Here is a 21,095-nt window from a genome sequence, read left to right as displayed (position 1 = left end):
ACAGATTCACAGAGAATGAACTTACGGTTACCAGGGGGGATATTGTCAGGGGGAGGTTAGATTGGAAGTTTGGGACTTACATATACACACGGCTATATAAAAAATGCATGACCACAAGGACCTACTGTATAAAACAGAGGATTCTACTTAATATTCTGTAACTACCTAAGTGGGAAAAGAATTTGAAAAGCAATAGATGCATGTATATATATAACTGAATCACTTTGTTGTACACCTGAAACTAACACAGTTAGTTTCTTAATCACATATATTACAATGTAGAATTTTTAAATATTTTCAAAGAACCATAATATGCATGTCTGGTCTTCTCATAAGAATGCAAATAAAAGTCTCTATTAATGAGTCTTTAATTGGCAACCTGCACTGAGCCTGACATACGAGGTGGGAACATGTGATTTCTCTTCTTTGAAGAGTTAAGGTTAATGAGATTTATCAAGAGCTTGAGAAAAGCATCCTGCATGGTATACACTGAATCGCCATTTCTACTTCGTAAAGACAAAAAGTGAGGATTGGGTCATGAGGCGTGCTCCAGATGAGGCTCAGGTCAGACTTCCATCCCTGGCGTGAGAAGAGGCTGGCCATCTTCCCATGTGACATGAGCCAGGCTGACTGTACCAATAGCACCGCCCGCCTTCCGCATCCTGTGACTCTGTCAGCTTTGCTCAGTTCTGCCTCCTGTCTCACAGAAGCAGAGCCATGTGCCCCACACTCCTCAGCCTCCTGAGTCTCGGTGAGTCCGGAAAGACACGGTAGGAGAGGGTTATGGTGGAAATCTGGGGGTCTTCACACCACTGACCAGGTTCCCTGGATGAGTGTGCAAGGAGCGTGGGGTCCATCAGGACAAGCCATCTCTGACATGCTTTTCCTTCTAGGATTCTGTGTGAGTCTGAAGATCTGGGCACTTGTGGGTGAGTCCTCCCCATCCCTTATTTCTCTGTTGAGCAGAGCAGTTGGGGCTGATGCAGATGACACTGGGGGCTGGGGTGAGACCCCTGTCAGTACAGTGAGAGCGGCATGCCCTGTGGATCCCAGGTCCTCCTATTGGCCTTGATAGTCATATTCACTCTCCCCAGAGGTTAGTCCAGCTCTGGACTCTGGACCTGAAGGCACAGTGTGAAGTCTGGGAGTTAGGAGCTAGGCCCACTGAGTGCCATTTCTATCATGAGAGGGGAGCAAGAGGCTGCAGCCCACAGACCCTCCCCTACAAGTAGGCCCATGCCATCTCCAACCAACACTTAACAACAGGATCTGTGGGTCCGCCTGCTAGACCTGACCCCAGGGAAGGGTCTGGTCATCAGGCAGGGCCACCTGGACCTTGTCTCACATTTGATGTGTGATTGTAGTTAGCTAACAAAGGAGCGAGGTTCAAGGTTTACTTCCTTCTTTTTAGTCAAGTGCCTTTTTCACTGCTGAGTTGTGTAAGTGTTAGAGTATCGTGTCTGACTCCTTTCGACCCCACGGACTGCAGCTCAACAGGCTCCTCTGTCCATGGGATTCTCCAGGCAAGAATACTGGAGGGGGTTGCCATTGCCTTGTCCAGGGGATCTTGCCAACTGAGGGACTGAACCCTGGTCTCCTGCCTTGCAGGAAGATTCTTTACCATTTTGAGCTACAACAAATGCAACAGGGAAGTCCTTTCGCTTCTTGTCCATGCATCAATTTTTCTGTGGTGTTTTATTTGCCTTCATCATGCAGCTTGCGGGATCTTAGTTCCCTGATCAGGGATGAACTCGGGCCCTTGGCAGAGAAAGTGCCAAGTCCTAACCACTGGACTGCCCAGGAATCCCCAGGTGTTTTGTGTTTTGAGAGAAAGGTTTTCAACATTTTGTCAACCCAAAGAGTGATTCATGTCCTGAGAATTTCCATGATGTCCATCCTGGATTGACTGTGTCTCTGTCTGTCCCCAAGCCCCAGGTGTCCTTGAGCATCAGGGTGATGCACGTTAGGGGAGGAGAGTTCGAAGAATTAAAGGGGAAGCCCACCCACGAGAGCAGTGGGGAGAGCTGACTGTTCCCATTTTCTTTTCAAAGCCTGTGTCTCCTTCTCTCCTAGGTGAATATGAGAAGCTGTCTTTGTCCGCCTGGCCAAGCCCTGTGGTTCCCTTAGGACAGACCGTGACTCTTTGGTGTCACTCACGTTCTCCACTTAAGAGATTCACACTGTTCAAAACAGATGAGAGAAGGCGTTTGCCTGAGCTCCAGGGACATTATGTCAACAACTTCACCCTTGGCCCTGTGACCAGAGAACATGCTGGGTTCTATATGTGTTCTCGAGCCTCTTGGTCTGCACCCAGTGACCCCCTGCAGATTGTGGTCTCAGGTAGGAGGGGTCCAGCCCAGCCCAGGACAGCCGTGCCTGCAGGCAACCCTTCCCTAGGTCCACGTCCCAGTGCAGCCCAAGACTTCCTCAGGACTACCAGCCAGGACCGAAGGAGGGAAAGAGGACCCACTCTGAGAGTTTAAACTCAGGGTATTGAATATAGGGATGGGGTGCCCCAGCTCAGGAAGGAGGAGCCTCCCTAGGCATTAGTTAGACAGGACGCTGCCACTGCCTGCCAGCAGGGAGGATAGGGCACGACCCTGATCCAGCACCTGCCACCCAGTAGGGAGCTGTAATCCCATATGAAGGAGCTGGAGCCCCAGGGAGGAGTCTCAGGAATGTCTCAGAGGCATGAGAAGGGGTCACAGATTGGAAATGTTCCCTTTTCTCCACCTCCACCCCAACGTTCTGCAGTCATTGCCCACATTCTAGATGAGTGTGAAGGGAGCCAGGGTATGCATCTGAGACCCACCCCAGCTCCCACCATGCATATTAGGGATGGGATGAAGCTGAGAGCATGGCAACCCACTCAGTATTCTCAACTGGAGAATCCCATGGGCAGAGGAGCCTGGCTGGCTACAGTCCATGGAGTTGCACAGAGTTGGACTCAACTGAAGTGACTGAGTATGCATGCATGGACCCGAGAGCAGATCCAAAAGCTAAAGAGCTTAGAATGAGCACAGAGGAGGCTGGAGGTCTTGAGCAAAGAGAAACATGAGCCAGACGTAAAAGCATGAGCCAAAGCCCGAGAACAAGGCTAAAGAGAATGCAACAAAACACACAGGAAGGGTAATTGGCTCCGCTGGCAAATGGGGAGGAGTTTTACACCTTCAGCTCTCAAGGGAAGCACTGAGGTGGGGTGACTCACTGAAGCTCACAACCTCTTTGCTCCTAGGTGTGTTCACAAAACCCTCCATCTCAGCCCACCCAGGGCCCATCGTGCAGCGGGGAAAGAATGTGACCCTCCGCTGTCACTCACCGGTGGTGTTTGACAACTTTATCCTGCACCAAGAAAGCAGCACAGGGCATTTCCAGAGACGTGGAAGGATGCTCACTGGTGGACATTGCACAGCTGACTTTGTCATTGGCCCCATGAGTTTGGCGAGTGTGGGCACCTACAGATGCTACAGCTCTCTCAGCAGCTCCCCCTATGAGTGGTCAGCCGCCAGCGATCCTGTGGACATTGTCATCACAGGTGAGTGTGGCCAGACCAGTCCCTTCTGCTCTCTGTGTCACAGAAGGTCTGGTGTCCAGTCCAGCATCAGTACTGGGAGAGAATGACAGGCATGCAGAGACACTCACAAGCTCAGGAGAGGGAACAAACCAGAGAGAGGAGGTGTGAAAGTGGAAAGGAAAAGAGAACAGAGTCCGTGCCATGTGCTAAGAAGACTCAGCCGGTGACAGAGTGAAGGAGCAAGAACGTGAAAGAATGACCAACGGAGAAAAATGTACCAGAGAAGGGACACGGGCAATTCCCCTGCTCAGGCAGCCAATGACGGTTGGTTAAGGGGTTGGTTTCCTGCTTTGATGTCAGAGCTCCCTTCCTCTATCAGGAGCACACTGTGGTACCAGACGCCCTTGCAGTCTGGCCCCTGTGTGATCGAGTTGAATGTCAACACCCTGAAGTTGCTCAGCCTCGCAGTTTAACTCTCCTTCTGCACAAAGAGAGGGAGAGCTGTCCCTCCAACCCTCCCCGATAAGGAGTCCTTCCAGCCCCTGGGGGTGGGCAGGGCAGCACTGAACACGCCCTCAAGAAAGAGGTGGTCAAAGATCCTGTGAGATTCTGGCAATTTTCACTCCATAATCTCTTCTTCTGGGTCAATGCCATGCTTTCTGATGGTCCCCAGCAGTAGTTAGTAGGTTCCGTTTATTTCAAGAGAACAGCACATCTGGTTGATTTTTAAAATTTATTTTATCTTATTTATGTTTGTTGAAGTCTAGTGGATTTCAGATGTTGTTAATTCCTGTTGTACAACAGAGTGATTTAGTTATTCATATACATATATTCTTTCTTTTAAAAAGGATATTAAATGACACTCCATTTTTAAAGTTATTTCTGAAGTTTTCCCTGTGCTGGGTCTCCCTTACTGTGGGGCTTTCTCTCCTGGCAGTGGGTGGCCTTCTCATTGCAGTGCTTCTCTTGTGGCACACTTCTGGTTAGTCCTATACTTAGGACTAGAGTTATTTTGTGCTCTAAGTTCAAGGTCTCTTCCTTCCAGGTCTGTCCAAGAAACCCTCTCTCTCAGCCCAGGGGTGCCCTGTGGTGAGGTCAGGAGAGAACGTGACCTTGGTCTGCAGCTCCGAGAGTGCCTTTGACCAGTTCCATCTGCTCAGGGACGGGGAGAACCTTGGGTGCCCACTTGCTGGAGGGCAGAGCCCCCATGGAGCACTCCAGGCAGAGTTCCCTCTGGGTCCTGGGACCCCAGCCCACAGTGGGATCTACAGGTGCTATGGCTCCTTCACTCACTCTCCCTACTTCTGGTCAGACTCCAGCGACCCACTGTTCCTGTCTGTCACAGGTGAGGAACCTCTTTCTGGCCCAGGCTTTGTTGTTCCTGTTCAGTCGCTATGTTGTCCAACCCTTTGCCACCTTGTGGACTGCAGCACAACAGACTCCTCTGTCCTTCACTATCTCCTCCACATGGATCACAGCCTTGTAATGGTGAAGGGGCCTTCGTACCTCAGTGAAGCTATGAGCCAGTCATGCAGGGCCACCCAAGCCTGAAGGGTCATAGTGAAGAGTCCTGACAAAACGTGGTCCCCTGGAGTTAAAAGTGGCAACCCATTCCAGTATTCTTCCCTGGAGAACCCATGAAGAGTCCCATGCTTTACAATCTAGAAAATGAGATTGCACTGGGCAAAAAGCCCATTTGGGTTTTTGCATAACATGTTACTGTATGATGAGCTATATATCAAAGGCTCCTTGTTGGTGTTAGGGGAACCTTATGGCTTCTGGAGGAATGGAGGCAATGAGAACCAGAGAGAAAGAGAGATAGTAGATCCATCTCAACCCTCTTCCACTTCCTGTATGGATGCTCCACATCAGAGTCCTGTCTATCCATGCAAAAAAGGAAAAGAGCCAGGGTAGACCCTGGAGGAGGAGAGGCTAGGCTCATTTGGAAAGATCAGAGATTGCATTGGCCACTTGCTCTTAATGTTTTCCCAGAAGCACCTCTGACATACAGGTGATTTCCCAATTAAGGAGCACAGATACTCATTCCAGGAGCAGAGAGAATGTCTTGCTTACAGCTGTCTTTCACCACCCGGCATATCTTTCCTGCCTCCTTCCACCATCCCTTCTCCAGGATGGAGGGTCCACTCAACGCATTCACGGGGAGGGACCAGAAGCTCTCCCCTCCACCATCAGTGCTCTGAGGGATGACAGAGTCAAGGGCAGGCAGGAGGTCAACCTTCCAGAAACAACATTCCACCTTCAGTTAGTATGAGGAAGGTTACTGTTCACCCCTTCTCTCTTTTTTTCCCCAAGGATCCACTACAAGTACTTGCCCATCAACCATGAATCCACACACCACAGAAGGTAAGCAAGATGGTGTCCTATCTCAGAAAATTTCTGAGAAGACAGAGGGTTCCTGTGTGTGTGTTGGCTCTGCCAACTCCCAGCTCTGTGACTTTGGGCTCCTCAATGTCCCTGTCACGTGAGCATTTGAGACCATGGTCTGCCTAGAACCAGAGGGGACATTGAGCTTCTCATGCTCTGTGACTGGGAATTTCTAAATTGAAGAAAGTGGATCAGAGTGACCTAACCCCATGTTTAAGGGAGATGCTTACCCTCCCTCCACCAGGATCTTTGGGTATGATGGCAGTGCAAGTGGAGAATTTTAGGGAGCACCTTTATATGTATTATTCCTCTTAGAGTTTTGTGAACTAAGCATGGGAAGTGGAGGCCATAACTGATCAGGTTGACAGGTGCTGACACACTTTGACACAAGGAAACAATAACTCCTGTGTGTAGGGGCAGGGTGTATGCAACGAATAACCAGACCTTCTTCCCTTGGCTTGTTGGCAGAAGCACAGCTTCCTCAAGCACACTCCAGCACATGGTACATTGTCCTTGGGCTCATCATAGCCTTCACATCTAACACCATCATCCTCGCTGCTCTTGTCTATCACTGGTGTTCTACCCAAAATCGTAAGTCTGAAGGTGGTGAGCTGAGCATCATCTGACCCAGGGGGAGTGGGCTCATAGCAGAGAATGGCGTTTTCATTTCTTGTAGGTTAAAAACTGATTTCCGTTGTTGTAATCCCTGATGAAACATCTTCCAGAGACCCAGGGAACCCTGTAATTTTTATGAAAATATGTGTTGATTTATTCTTGGCTGCATCAGGTCTTGGCTGCAGCATGGGGGATCCTCATTGTGGTGCTGGGGTGCAGTTCAAGGCTACAGAGCTCACGGGCTCAGCAGTTGCAGCACTAAGGATACTTGCTTCAAGGCATTTGGGATCTCAATTCTCCCACCAGGGATAGAACCCCGCTCCCTGAACTGGAAGGTTGACCCTTAATCCTCGGGTCACCAGGGACATTTCAAGCCCTGTTCTTCCCTTACACTACAACCATGCATTTTTTCCCCTACATGATCTTGGGAATCTGCTGATTTTTGGAAGAGGATGGTCCATAACAGAAGATGTAGGATGGGTCCATGAGTTTGCACAGATTCATGAGACAGTCTGTGAATGGCTGGGCTTGTTTATGGAATATTTTGTTTTGTTTTGTTTTCATTTAGTGGAGTAGACAGGCTCAGCAACCTGGGGCACACCCCTGCCTTTTTCTGGCTTTGACGTAACTATCAAAGTTACGGAGGTCTGGAATAACTGCCTCCACCCTGAAGAGCCTTGACTCTCTTCCATTTGCAGATGTTGCCATCATGGAAGGAGAGCCCATGGAAGACAGAACAGTGAATGGTGAAGTGAGTCCTCCCAGCCCAAATCCTTGCCATAGTCTGAGCCCCTCCAATGCCCAATGCCCCAGCCTTTGAAGATCACACCTCAGTCCATCATTCTCACCTCTCTCCTCTCAGGACTCTGCAGCAGAAGACGTGATATACGCTCACTTGGACCTCGGGACCCTCTCTGAGAGACGGTTCAATCCCACTCCCCTGAGGCCCATGCACCCCTCTGCTGAACCCATTATTTATGAGAAATTCGAAATTCGATGTAAACCAAGACTGTGCTGAGCCCTGAATTGGCCCCATCCTCTGAGCACACAGAGTGTCACCAATCGAGGACCTTGATCTCTTGTTAAAGGGGTTCTTCATGGACACTCCTTCCCCTCCAAAGCAGCCCAGCAACTCTGAGGTGAGGAGTGGAGTCCAAGAATTACAGTATCGTCTTCAAAAATCCCACCACCTCTTAATGATCGCCTGGCTATTCTAGGACTCTATTGTAACTATCTCACCTTTTGGGGAGATACTATAATCAATCGCTCATACTAGGTAGCTTATCATGATCACCCTACTTTTTATACAATTCCAATAAAGCATAAAAAATTTGCCAGTTGATTCTTCAAATTATTCAGTTTAAAACAAAATGAATAAAAGTAAACCCCTCTGTTCAGTAACATTTTACAAGGGTAAACTTATTTACAAGACTGAAACAGACTTGTAGACTTAGAGAACAAACTTAGAGTTACCAGAGGGGAGGAGTGGCGGGACAGATAGTTTGGGAGTTTGGGATTGACATGTGCACACCGTTATATTGAAAATAAAATGCTTTCCATGAAAAAATAATAATGTTAGTTGGCCAAATAAAAAGATGAAGTATACTCTGAGATAGCCAGTATGGTGCCACTAACCATATTAGGCTGAACACACGCATGCTAAGTCAACTCAGTCATTTTTGCGACCCATGGTCTGTAGCCGCCCAGGCTCCTGTGTGCATGGGATTCTCCAGGCAAGAATACTGGAATCAGTTTCCATTCTTTTCTTCAGGGGATCTTCTCGAGTCATCAAACTCAGGTCTCTCAGGTCTCTTGCAATGACAGGCAGATTCTTTACCACTGTGCCACCAGAGAAGCCCCCTCAGCTTTCTAAAAAGAATAAACTCCTGACTTTTGAGAACATGGATTGACTTGGAGGTCATTATGCTTAGTGAAATAAGTCAGACAGGGAAAGAGAAATGCTATATATTTTCACTTCTATGTGGAATCTAAAAATCAAAATAGTGATTTCTGTAATGGTCCAGTAACTAAGACTCTGGGTTCACAATGCAGGGGGTCCAGGTTCAATCTCTGGTCAGAGAACTCGATCCCACAAGCTACAACTAAAAGGATACCACGTTCCACATCTCAGATCTGACACAGCCAGATAAACAAAAATAAGTATTAAGAAAATAAAAATAGATGAACAAATATAACAAAGGAGAATCAGGCTCACAGACTCAAAGAAGAAACTAGTGGTTACCAGAGGGGAGAGGGCTGGGTGTGAGGGGCAGCAAAGTATGTAGACTGGATTAAGAAATACCAACAACCATTGGGAATGCAAACTAGTACAGCCACTATGGAGAACAGTGTGGAGATTCCTTAAAAAACTGGAAATAGAACTGCCTTATGACCCAGCAATCCCACTGCTGGGCATACACACTGAGGAAACCAGAAGGGAAAGAGACACGTGTACCCCAATGTTCATCGCAGCACTGTTTATAATATCCAGGACATGGAAGCAACCTAGATGTCCATCAGCAGATGAATGGATAAGAAAGCTGTGGTACATATACACAATGGAGTATTACTCAGCCATTAAAAAGAATACATTTGAATCAGTTCTAATGAGGTGGATGAAACTGGAGCCTATTATACAGAGTGAAGTAAGCCAGAAGGAAAAACACCAATACAGTATACTAACGCATATATATGGAATTTAGAAAGATGGTAACGATAACCCTGTATACGAGACAGCAAAAGAGACACTGACGTATAGAACAGTCTTATGGACTTTGTGGGAGAGGGAGAGGGTGGGAAGATTTGGGAGAATGGCATTGAAACATGTAAAATATCATGTATGAAACGAGATGCCAGTCCAGGTTCAATGCACGATACTGGATGCTTGGGGCTAGTGCACTGGGACGACCCAGAGGGATGGTATGGGGAGGGAGGAGGGAGGAGGGTTCAGGATGGGGAACACATGTATACCTGTGGTGGATTCATTTTGATATTTGGCAAAACTAATACAATTATATAAAGTTTAAAAATAAAATAAAATTAATTAAAAAAAAAAACAAAACAAAACTCAGAGCCCAGAAACCAGAAAGGAAGAGGAAGAAAGGGCCTCTGCAGAAATACTCCAAATAGTATTTGTCATTGGGTAGTGGAAACATGGGCAATTATCCCTATACTCATAAACTCAGACCCCAGAAAACAGAAAGGAAAAGGAAGAAAGGGCCTCTGCAAAAATACTCCAAATAGTATTTGTCATTGGGTAGTGGAAACATGGGCAATTATCCCTATACTCATAAACTCAGACCCCAGAAAACAGAAAGGAAAAGGAAGAAAGGGCCTCTGCAGAAATACTCCAAATAGTATTTGTCATTGGGTAGTGGAAACATGGGCAATTATCCCCTACATTCTTTGTAATTTCCTGTAAAACTTTTTTTTGGATCAAGCATAGATAGCGTGCTTCAAATGCTTGGCGGGGTAGTTCCTCTCTGCACTCCTAAAAAGGTGGATGCGATTTAATTTAGATACTTTCATTTGCAACTGGAAACCACTGGAGGAAAAAAATGCACACTTTCGTTCTTTTGGAAATGAGAGGAGGCAGTGAAAAGAGAAGTGCAGAAGGGAATAAGAGGGGAACAGAAAAACCAGCCACACTTGCCCCATACTTAAAAAACAAGACACCACAAGCCTGGAGAATCACAAGGGAGAGAAAAGTCAACAGGATAAAGGAAGATTTGAATGGAAACTTCCAATTCTTAAAAATGACACTTTCCTAGTCAAAGAAATGTACCCTGAATATTGGGGATTTAGGTATTTGCTTATTAAACATTATTTAAAAAGAAAAAAAAAAAAAAGAAATACCAACAACCATTTATAAAATAATTAAGTCACAGGGCTATAATGTCTGGAACAGGGAATATAGTCAATATTTTATAATATTTTGTACTCTGTGTAATCTATGAAAATGCTGAATCACTATGTATACACCTGTAGCTAATATAATATTGTAAGCCAACTATTCATAAATTTTTAAAAATTGTTACATGTTCAAGGAACTTGGCAGTGCATACATACAGGGAAAAGAAAATACAATATAGGAAAATGCATAAATTTTAAAAAATCATGAAATTAGCATTTTCAATAAAGCCATTTTTACTGTGGATGTCATAAAGATGGTTGAACATTAAAGATAAAATATAATGCTTATGGTGTTAGAAAGTGTTCTAGTTTCATTCTTTTACAAGTGGTTGACCAGATTTCCCAGCACCACTTGTTAAAGAGATTGTCTTTAATCCATTGTATATTCTTGCCTCCTTTGTCAAAGATAAGGTGTCCATATGTGCGTGGATTTATCTCTGGGCTTTCTATTTTGTTCCATTGATCAATATTTCTGTCTTTGTGCCAGTACCATACTGTCTTGATAACTGTGGCTTTGTAATAGAGTCTGAAGTCAGGTAGGTTGATTCCTCCAGTTCCATTCTTCTTTCTCAAGATAGCTTTGGCTATTCAAAGTTTTTTGTATTTCCATACAAATTGTGAAATTATTTGTTCTAGCTCTGTGAAGAATACCGTTGGTAGCTTGATAGGGATTGCATTGAATCTATAAATTGCTTTGGGTAGTATACTCATTTTCACTATATTGATTCTTCCAATGCATGACCATGGTATATTTCTCCATCTATTAGTGTCCTCTTTGATTTCTTTCACCAGTGTTTTATAGTTTTCTATGTATAGGTCTTTAGTTTCTTTAGGTAGATATATTCCTAAGTATTTTATTCTTTCCGTTGCAATGGTGAATGGAATTGTCCAGGTTTGATGCACGATACTGGATGCTTGGGGCTGGTGCACTGGGACGACCCAGAGGGAGGGTGGGGGGGGAGGGAGGAGGGTTCAGGATGGGGAACGTGGGTATACCTGTGGCGGATTCATTTCGATATTTGGCAAAACTAATACAATATTGTAAAGTTTAAAAATAAAAAAAAAATAAAGATAAAATATAATGCTTGGAAAATTTTTAATATAGGAATGAAATAAGAAATTCTATGAAAATCATATCAAGAATGAAAATAGAAAATAATTCAGTGCCTCAAAGTCATCACAGATTAGATATTGCGGCATACATTTTTGGTAAACTTGAAAACGTAGCCAAAGGTGGGTTGGGTCAGAGGTTGTGGTTCAAGTTTGTTAAACAATCTGAGGAGACAGCACTGGCCTTAACATTTTCCAGGAAGCCCAATTCCTCCCTCAGCCAGGGCCCCCACACTCTGCCTTTTTTAAGGTAAGAAGAGCCTGTGTGAGTCATCTTTCCATCCTGTGGTCAGCTTGCACACGATGTTAGTTTGGGTGTCATCATAACATCCTGTGTACTCTTTAGGTCTGCAGAGCTGCTGCCTCCTGCTCAGTAAGAGCAGCGTCATGCTGTCTGCCATCGTCAGCCTGATATGTCTTGGTGAGTCCTGGAAAGGAATAAAGCCTGGTGCAAATATTGACCAGGAGGGCTGTGTCCACCTTAACAGAGAGCCCTGTCCTCCACAGGGGCAAAGTGGACCTTGATGGTTGGGTTCATCAAGGCCGAGCAACATCCTTGCCAACGAGGCCCATAGAACACGCTGGGGGAGTAGAAGGCAAGGTCTGACATGAGATGGATCATCCATCATGAGTCTTTCTTCCAGGATTCTTCTTGATCCAGAGCATCTGGGCACAAGAGAGTAAGTCTTTCCCCCAAACCGTGGTTGCCATCCTCCTCAAGTAAGTCTCTCCTGTAATTAGAGGGAAGATGGCGCAGAAGGTAGGGTGATGTGTCAACCATGGGAAGTCATAACCATATGAGGGTGGTCTTTTGGAAGTAGAAAATGGGAGCCCAGGGTGGCTTTGATGGTAGAGAGTCTGCTTGCAGTGAGGGAGACCTGGGTTTGATCCCTGGGTTTCGGAAGATCCCCTAGAGAAGGAAATGGCAAGCCACTCCAGTATTCTTGCCTGGACAATTCCATGGATACAGGAGTCTGGTGGGCTATAGCCCATGGGGTCACAAAGAGTCAGACATGACTGGTTGACTAACACTTTCAGGGAAATCTAGCCCCCAGTTCTGGCCCAGAGACCCTCCCCCAGATACTCTTCCCTCTGCTGAGCCAAGCCCTATGGGCACCTACAGGAGACTGTGATGCTCAGAGATGGGGTGACTGCGAGGGACTGGTGTTATCTGTAGACTGAGGGAAGGCAGCAGGGCCAGGGACCACAGACCCTTGGAGGACAAGTTGATGACTCAAGCTCTCCAGCAGTTCCATGGATAGGTATTGCAGAGAACTGCTGCTGCCCCCCATTCAGAAGAAGAGGAAAACCTATGCCCTGCCCCCTGAGATTCCAGAAGGTTCTACCACAGGCTCCATCATGTCCTGTGTTTCTCATGTGAGCTGACATCATTTCACTCACACAGGTTGTTCTTCCATTGGGTGTCTACTCTGTCTTGTTTTAGAAAACAAATTTTACATTATCAACATCCAGGAAGAATCTGTTAGTTGACACTCAAAATTCTCGGGCTTTGTGGGTAGCTCGGTGGTGAAGAACCTGCCTGCAATGCAGGGGCTGCAGAAGATGTGGGTTCAATCCTGGGGTTGGAAGATCCCCTGGAGAAGGAAATGGCAACCCACTTCAGTATTCTTGCCTGGAGAATCCCCATGGACAGAGGAGTCTGGCGGGCTATAGTCCATTGGGTCACAAGAGTCAGATATGGCTGAGCACACACACACACTCAAAATTCTCAGCAGATGTTTTTTGTGTAGGGTGTGCTATGCCTCTGTGGTGTGGGAGTCTCCATGGAGCATGAGTTCCCCTGGTTTGAAAAGGAGCCTTAGAGATGTGGGAAAGGGGTGGGTCATCTGAGCCCAGTGAGAGGAAGGGGTTCCCCATTTTCTACTGTAAACCATGCATTCTTTTCCCCAGGTGATCACTACAAGCCCTCCCTCTCAGCCTGTCCAAGTCCTGTGATTTCTCAAGGACAGCACATGTCTCTCTGGTGTCACTCCCTTCATGGATTTGACAGCTTCAGGCTGCACAAAGGTGACAGAACTGTTGTCCCTGAGCTCCAGGGCATCATATTCTGGAAGGACTTCCTCATGGACCCCATGACTGAAGCACACGTGGGGACCTACAGATGTCATGGTCACTACAGTCACCTCCCCTCTGCGTGATCAAAACACAGTGTACTCTGGAGATTGTGGTACTGGTCAGAGAGCTCTTGTCCAGAGAGGCCACCCATTGTCCCAGTCTCCCGGACCCCAGAGATTTTCGGTGGGAGTGTGAGTCAGGGTCCAGTCAAAATGACAGGAAGTGCTCCAGGCATTCTACATAAAAAGCTATTTAATAGAGGAAATTGGGTCCCGCAGTGGGCAGAATGATGGTGCCCCATCTTGCCCGCATCCTAAAACCCAAAATCTATGATTGCTACATCCCATTCCAAGGGAAATGAAACCGCATGTGGAACTAAGGTTGGTAAGCAGGTGACCTTGAGATGAGGAGGTTTTCCTGCAGATGTTTCTGTGCTTTCGATCTCTCCCACTCTGAGTGGTCAGCCCCTCAGTGACACTCTGGACACGATGATCACAGGTGAGAATGTCAAGAGCTGGCATACAGACTGGATGTACCAGGATGTGGAAGCCCCAGGTGGTGGTATGGGAGATGAGAGAAGGGTGCTTTTTAAGGAGAGAAACCGACTTGGTGAGAGTTGCATCCAAGAGACAAAGAAAGAGGAGAAACAAGTACAGACCACGTGTTATGACAGAAAAGACAGATGCAGGGGCAGAGACAGAGGAACTCAGAGATAGAGATGGAGATAAAGAGTGAAGTGAGAGACACAGACAGAAAGGCAGGTAGCAGAGAGGGTGCCCTTCCACCCTGACTTTGCTCAGAGACCAGAAACAGTTTAGGAGCCTGGTTTCCATTTTAACTCTACACTCTCTTCTCTACTCAAAGAACCCAAGGATACACATGTATCTACCCAGGACTTCATGACCAGGTTGATCTGTCTCAGGCTGTTTCCCCAGGAGCCCTGGTCCTCATGCCCCGGGTGATGCACAGATACTGTGTTCACTCAGATGTGGCTTCGTTCCGGGTGGTTGAGCCACACTGTGCCCCAGGACACCAAGGTCCCTGGTGACGGAGCCAAACGCCAGATCCTGTATGTTGTGTGTTTCATGGGTTCTCATGCTGTATGCTCAGGCTCCCGTGCAACTTCACACCAAACGTTGTAAGATTATGGCAGTCAAAGCCCACAGAGATGGAATCAGAGAGAAAACAGAGTCAACGAAAAGCAGAGGCAGAAACACAGTTGCTGTGCACACACATATAAAATAAGCCAGAGGGACTGGGGCCGGTGGGAGAAACATGAAAAAAATAATGGTAAGTAGAAAAAGGGATAGAGAATTAATGAGAAAGAAGGGAGGGGACAGAGAAGCCCTAAAAATCAGAGACCTGGGAAGGGGGGTGGGCACAAAGATCGAGAAAGATGGTGATGTGGGGTGGGTGATAGGGATTACAAAAGAGACCCAGAGAGATAGAGAAGCAGAGGAAGTCATGGAAGTGGAAATAGATGATAGATAGGTAGATAGAATGATGGATGAATATATACATGTATGATAAAATAGGTAGATAGATACATAGGAAGGTAGATAGATGGTGGAACGATGGATGGATATATAGATAGATGATAAGATGGGTAGATAGAATTGTGAATGGAGATATAGACAGATAGTAGAATAGACAGATGAATAATGCTGAAAGATAAAGATGAGATAGAGAATGATCACCTCAGAATGAAAGAAGACAGATCAAATCAACCAATCCAAGAAGTACAGAGTGTTTTTAAAAAAAATACAAGAAGGAAAAAATTCAGGAGGGAGGCAATTTCAGAGACCTAGAGAGAGAAAGTAGGAGAGAGATAGGGGAGAATTAGAGAGTGAGCGCAAGAGAGAGAGGGTTGAGAAGAACCGCGAGTGTGAATTCTCAGTTCAGGGGTGAAGGACATGGGATTTGGGAAGAGCCTGTCTCATGAAACTGCCTCTCCTCCTTCCAGGTCTGTCCAAGAAACCCTCTCTCTCAGCACAGGGGGGACCGTGGTGAGGTCATGGGAGAACGTGACCTTGGTCTGCAGCTTCGAGAGCGCCTTTGACCAGTTCCATCTCCTCAGGGAGGGGTAGAACCTTGGGCGCCCGCTGGCTGGAGGGCGGATCCCCCATGGAGCACTCCAGGCAGAGTTCCCCCTGGGTCCTGGGACTCCAGCCCACAGCGGGGTCTACAGGTTCTACGGCTCCTTCACTCGCTCTCCCTACTCATGGTCAAACTCCAGCGACCCACTGTTCCTGTCACAGGTGAGCAACCTCTTCCTGGCCCATGCTTTGTTGTTCCTGTTCAGTGGCTAAGCTGTGTCTAACTCTTCACGACCCTGTGGACTGCAGCACGACAGACTCCTCTGTCCTTCACATTCTCCCCTTCAAGGATCGCAACTTTGTTGTGGTGAGGGGGCTTGTGTAACTCAATGAAACCATGAGCCATTCAAGCAGGGCCACCCGAGCCTGATGGGTCATAGTCAAGAGTTCTGACAAAACGTGGTCCCCTGGGGGAGGAAATGGCAAATCACTGCAGTATTCTTGCCTCCAGAACCCCATGAAGAGTCCCATCTTTTACAGTACACTAAATCACATTGTGGTGGCCAAAAAGGCTGTTTGGCTTTTTCCATAATATCTTACTGTATCACTGAGCTCTATCTCAAGGTCTCCGTGCTGGCATCAGGGGACCTTAGGGCTTCTGGAGAAATAGAGGAGATGAGAACCAGAGAGGAAGAGAAATGGTAGATGGCATCAAAACCCTCTTCCACCCCGTGTATGGATGCTCCACATCAGAGTCCTTTCTATCCAAGCAAATAAAGAAAAGGGTCAGGGTAGACCCAGGAGGAGGAGAGGCTGGGCTCATTTGGGAGGATCAGAGATTGCATCAGCCCTTTGCTCTTAATGTTTTCCCAGAAGGACCCCTGACATACAAATGATTTTCCAATTAAGGAGCATAGATACTCATTCCTGGAGCAGACAGAATGTCTCTTGATTACAGCTGTCTTTCATTGCCAGGCATATCTTTCCTGCCTCCTTCCACCATCTCTTCTCCAGGGTGGAGGGTCTACTCAATGCATTCCCCAGGAGGTACCAGATGCCCTCCCCTGCCCCATCAGTGCTCTGACGGATGACAGACTCAAGGACAGACTGGAGGTCAACCTTCCAGAAAGAGCAGTCCACTTTCAGTCAAGTATGAGGAAGGTTACTTGTTCACCCCTTCTGGCTTTTTTCCCCTAGGATCCACTACAAGTACTTGTCCATCAACCATGGATCCACACACCACAGAAGGTAAGCAAGATGGTCTCCTATCTCAGCAAATTTCTTAGAAGACAGAGGGTTCCTGTATGAGTGTTGGTTCTACCACCTCCCAGTTCTGTGACTTTGGGCTCCTCAACATCCCTGTCATGTCAGCATTTGAGATCATGGCCTGTATTAGAACCAGAGGGGGCACTGAGTTTCTGATTCTCTGGGACTGGGAATTTCTAAATTGAACACAGTGAGACAGAGTGACCTGACCCCATGCTTACCCTCCCTCCACCAGTATCTTTGGGGAAGGATTGGGGGGACAAGGGGATAATTTTAGGGAGCACCTTTAATATGTGCTATTCCTCTGTTAGTGTTTTATGAACTAAACATTCCACAGTTCAGAAATAGAAGTGTTGTGTCTTTTTGAGGATTCCATTCCAGGTCTATGTGGATGGAGGGGGAAATGTATTGTGGACTAAAGAGGTCTCCATTCACCCCAAAACACCATGCCTTATTATACGGGGCAGCAGAGGAAAAACTGCATCGGTGCCTGGGGGACCTGGTTTCAGACTGCTGCTGGTCTTGCATGTCCTCTTTACTTCATCCACTGCTAGTATCTCTCCTGGATGCTTTGGTACCTCCTGGGAAGTGGAGACCATACTGATCAGATTGAGGGATGCTGACACACTTTGACACAAGGATACAATAACTCCTGTGTGTAGGGGCAGGGTGTATGCAATGAATAACCAGACCTTCTTCCCTTGGCTTGCTGGCAGAAGCATGGCTTCCTCAAGGCCACTCCAGCCAGTTGCACCTTCTCCTTAGGCTCTCCATAGCCTTCGTCTATACCAGCATCTTCCTCGCTGTTCTTGTCTGTCACTGGTTACCCAAAAAGTAAGTATGAAGAGCCAAACTGTTACACATGTTCTACACAAAATCATAAGTCTGAAGGAGGGAAGCACAGCACTATCTGACCCAGGGGGAGGTGGGCTTATAGCAGAGAATGGCATTTTCACTTCTGGTAGGTTAAAAGATGATTTCCTTTGTTGTAATCCCTAAATGAATCTCTTCCAGAGACCCATGGAACCCTGTTCTTTTTATGAAAATGTGTTAATTTATTCTTAGCTGCATTAGGTCTCAGCTGCAGCATGGGGGATCCTCATTGCAGTGCTGGGTGCAGTTCAAGTCTCCAGAGATCATGGGATCAGCAGTTGCAGGATTGAGGATAGTTTCTTCAAGGCATGTGAGACCTCAGTTCTCCCACCAGGGATAGAACCCATGCTCCCTGAAGTTGTAAGTTGACCCTTAATCCCTAGGCCACCAGAGACATTCCAAGCCCTGTTCTTCCTTTCAACCACAGCCATCTGTTCTCCCCTTTATGATCTTGGGAATCTACTGATACGCGTTAGAGGATGGTCCATAATAGAAGATGTAGGATGGGCTCCATGGGTTTGCACAGATTCCTGAGAGAGTCCGTCAGTGGCTGGGCTTATATATGGAATGTTTGTGTTTTTTTTTTTTTTTTTTTTTAATTTAGTGGAGTAGACAAACTCAGCAACCTGGGGTACGCCCCTGCTTTTTTTGGCTTTGATGTCCCCACCAAAGATATCAAGGTCTAGAAGAATCGCCGCCCCCGTCTCCCCCCGCCAAAAGCCTTGACTCTTTTTCATTCAGAGATGTTGCCATCAGGGGAGGAGAGTCCAAGGAAGACAGAATAGTGAACGGCGAGGTGGATCTTCAAAGCCCAAACCCTTGCAATAGCCCGAGCCCCTCCAATGTGCCCAATGCTCCAGCCTTTGAAGATCACGTTTCATTCCATCATTCACATCTCCTTCCTCTCAGGACCCATCAGCAGAGGATGTGATATTCGTCCAGTTTAACTACAGGACTCTCTCTGAGAGAGTGTTCAATCCCACTCCATTGAGCCTCATGCACCTCTTTGCGGAGACCAGTATCTATGAGGAATTCGATGTAAACCAAGATCATGCTGACCCTGACCTGGCCCCATCTTTGAGCACACAGAGTGTTATAAATTGAAGAGCTACAACACTTTTTAAAGGGGTTGCTCCGTGGGCACTCCTTCTCCTCCTCCAAGGCAGCCCAGCAGCTCTGAAGTTAAGAGTGGAGTCCAGGAATTATAGGATCATCTTCAAAAATCCTACCACCTCTTAGTAATCCCCTGGCTATTCTAACACTCTATTTTAACTATCTAACCTTCTGGGGGAAGATATTCGAATCAATCCCATATACAGGGTAGGTTACCGTGATCGTCCTACTTTTTTGAAAATTCCAGTAAAGCATAAAAATTTGCAAGTTGAGTCTTCAAATTATTCAGTTCAAAATAAAAGAAGCCATTCAAAAAAAAATCCTGTGTTCAGTAATAGTTTACAAGGATGAACTTGTTTACAAGACAGAAACAGACTTGTAGACTTGGAGAACAAACTTCGAGTTACAGAGAGAAAGGATGAGGGGAGAGATAGATTGGAAGATTAAAGGTGACATGTGCACACTGCTATATTTAAAACAAAATGCTTCCCATGAACCAATAACAAAAGCAATGCAAATTGGCCAAATAGAAAGAGGAAGTATATTCTGTTTGAGATATCCAGTGTGGTGCCTCTTGCCACATGAGGCTGCGTGTCTGTGTGCTAAGTCAACTCAGTCATGTCCAACTCTTTGCGAACCCATGACATTGTGTAGCTCGCTAGGCTCCTCTGTGCATGGGATACGCAGATGACCAACAGGCATATGAAAAGATGCTCAGCATTGCTCATTAGTAGAGAAAGGCAAATCGACACTGCAAGGAGGTACCACCTCATAGCGATCAGAATGGCCATCATTAGACAGTTGATGAATAACATGCTGGAGAGGGTGTGGAGAAGAGGGAAACACTCTTACACTGTTGGGGGAGTGGAAACTGGTGCAGCCACTGTAGAAAACAGTGTGGAAGTTCCTCAAAAAAAGTAAAAACAGAGTTTCCATATGATCCAACAATTCCAGTCCCGAGCATATATCTCAAAAAAAACTATACCTTGAGAAGATTCATGCACCCCTATGTTCATAGCAGCCTAACTTACAGTAGCCAAACATGGTAACAGCCTAATTGTCCATCGAGAGATGAATGGAGAAAGAAGTGGTATATGCTTATACACACAGAGAATGTAATACCACTCAGACATCTAAAAAATGAAATCATGCCATTTGCAGCAGCAGGGATGAACCTGCAGATTAACATATTAAGTGAAGTTGACAGAAAGAGAAAGACAATTTTCTGTAATATCACCCATATGTGGAATCTAAAAGGAACATATCAATGAAAAAAGAACAAACTCACAGACATAGAGAACAGGCTTGTGGTTGCCAAGGAGGGAAGGACTTGGTGCTTGGGTTTAGCAGATGAAATCTATTTATACATAGAATGGATAAAGAATGAGGTCCTACAGTATGGCACAGGGAATTCTATTCAGTATCTTGCCATAAACCATAAAGAAAAAGAATATACATGTCAACCTGAATCAATTTGCTGTACAGCACAAATGAATTATACTTCAATAAATTTTTTTAATTTTTAAAAAATTGTGGTTTATATGTCTGCAATGAAACATTACATGGCAGTAAAAATGCACAAACTGAAATGACAAAGAATACAGATCAATTCTGAAACATGGTATTAAGTAAACAAGAGGAAATTTTAAGAAGGGAGACTGTACTGTTACTCCCACTAGACACAATATGATCAGAAGGCGACCAGATTTATTACTTAGGGAGCATCACTAATGTTAACGACCCCCACCCCCAGGAAAACCGTGTGGAATCTCTGCCCTTACTGAGGTTATTTCCTGTCTATGAACAACCACTGAACTGGGTGTATGTCTGCCCTTGGAGTCCTGAAACAGCTGGGCCATTTTGCCCCAGTTTGGAGTTGATTGATGTGGACACGCCCCTCACTCAAGCATTCTGGAGCTTGGAAGTCTCTACTTGACATTTTTCTGTTCATTTGAGTATCTAGTAAGCAATGTGGTCCACCTTTTCAGGCAGAACAAATTCCCCTCCCTAAAAAACACGACAGTCATCTTTACACACATTATCTTTGTGTACATGTGTGGTCCTTGGATTGGAAAGGGACAAAGAGAGAGAAACAAAGAGAGTGTCTGTGTGCAAAGTTTCCACTCACAGTCACGAAATAATTTCAGATGAAGAAGAGTCAGAGAAAGAAAAATATCACATGATATTGCTTACTT

At 46.1% G+C, this 21,095-nt stretch overlaps 1 protein-coding gene and 1 long non-coding RNA gene across 3 annotated transcripts; both read left to right on the top strand.

The window, feature by feature from the left end:
- The first annotated feature begins 685 nt into the window (after nt 1–685).
- KIR2DS1 (killer cell immunoglobulin-like receptor, two domains, short cytoplasmic tail, 1) lies at nt 686–7,851 on the top strand. 2 transcript variants are annotated; one of them, NM_001097567.2, is made up of 9 exons: nt 718–751; nt 894–929; nt 2,074–2,340; nt 3,236–3,535; nt 4,560–4,859; nt 5,828–5,878; nt 6,368–6,490; nt 7,213–7,265; nt 7,377–7,847. In NM_001097567.2, the coding sequence occupies exons 1-9, from the start codon at nt 718–720 to the stop codon at nt 7,530–7,532; spliced, it is 1,320 nt and encodes a 439-aa protein (NP_001091036.2). In that variant the 3' UTR covers nt 7,533–7,847. The 2 variants fall into 2 exon arrangements, with proteins under 2 accessions (XP_024833761.1, NP_001091036.2); XM_024977993.2 differs by having other exon boundaries at nt 686–929; nt 7,377–7,851.
- A 3,999-nt stretch (nt 7,852–11,850) lies between these two features.
- LOC132342885 (uncharacterized) lies at nt 11,851–13,510 on the top strand. The gene is made up of 3 exons (XR_009491463.1): nt 11,851–11,957; nt 12,044–12,216; nt 13,448–13,510. It is a non-coding gene; the product is annotated as an uncharacterized lncRNA (long non-coding RNA).
- The last annotated feature ends 7,585 nt before the right edge of the window (nt 13,511–21,095 follow it).

Source organism: Bos taurus, chromosome 18 (genome assembly GCF_002263795.3).
Source record: "Bos taurus isolate L1 Dominette 01449 registration number 42190680 breed Hereford chromosome 18, ARS-UCD2.0, whole genome shotgun sequence".
Classification (NCBI taxonomy): Eukaryota; Metazoa; Chordata; class Mammalia; order Artiodactyla; family Bovidae; genus Bos; species Bos taurus.
Note: the sequence above shows the minus strand (reverse complement) of the source record. Positions and strands in the feature narration are given on the sequence as shown.

Excerpts from the sequence above, each read along its gene's own strand:
- KIR2DS1 (XM_024977993.2), top strand. The coding sequence starts at position 830 with ATGAGTGTGCAAGGAGCGTGGGGTCCATCAGGACAAGCCATCTCTGAC. Across the intron at positions 2,341-3,235 it reads CCTGCAGATTGTGGTCTCAG|GTGTGTTCACAAAACCCTCC; the intron begins GTAGGAGGGGTC and ends CTTTGCTCCTAG. Across the intron at positions 4,860-5,827 it reads ACTGTTCCTGTCTGTCACAG|GATCCACTACAAGTACTTGC; the intron begins GTGAGGAACCTC and ends TTTTTCCCCAAG.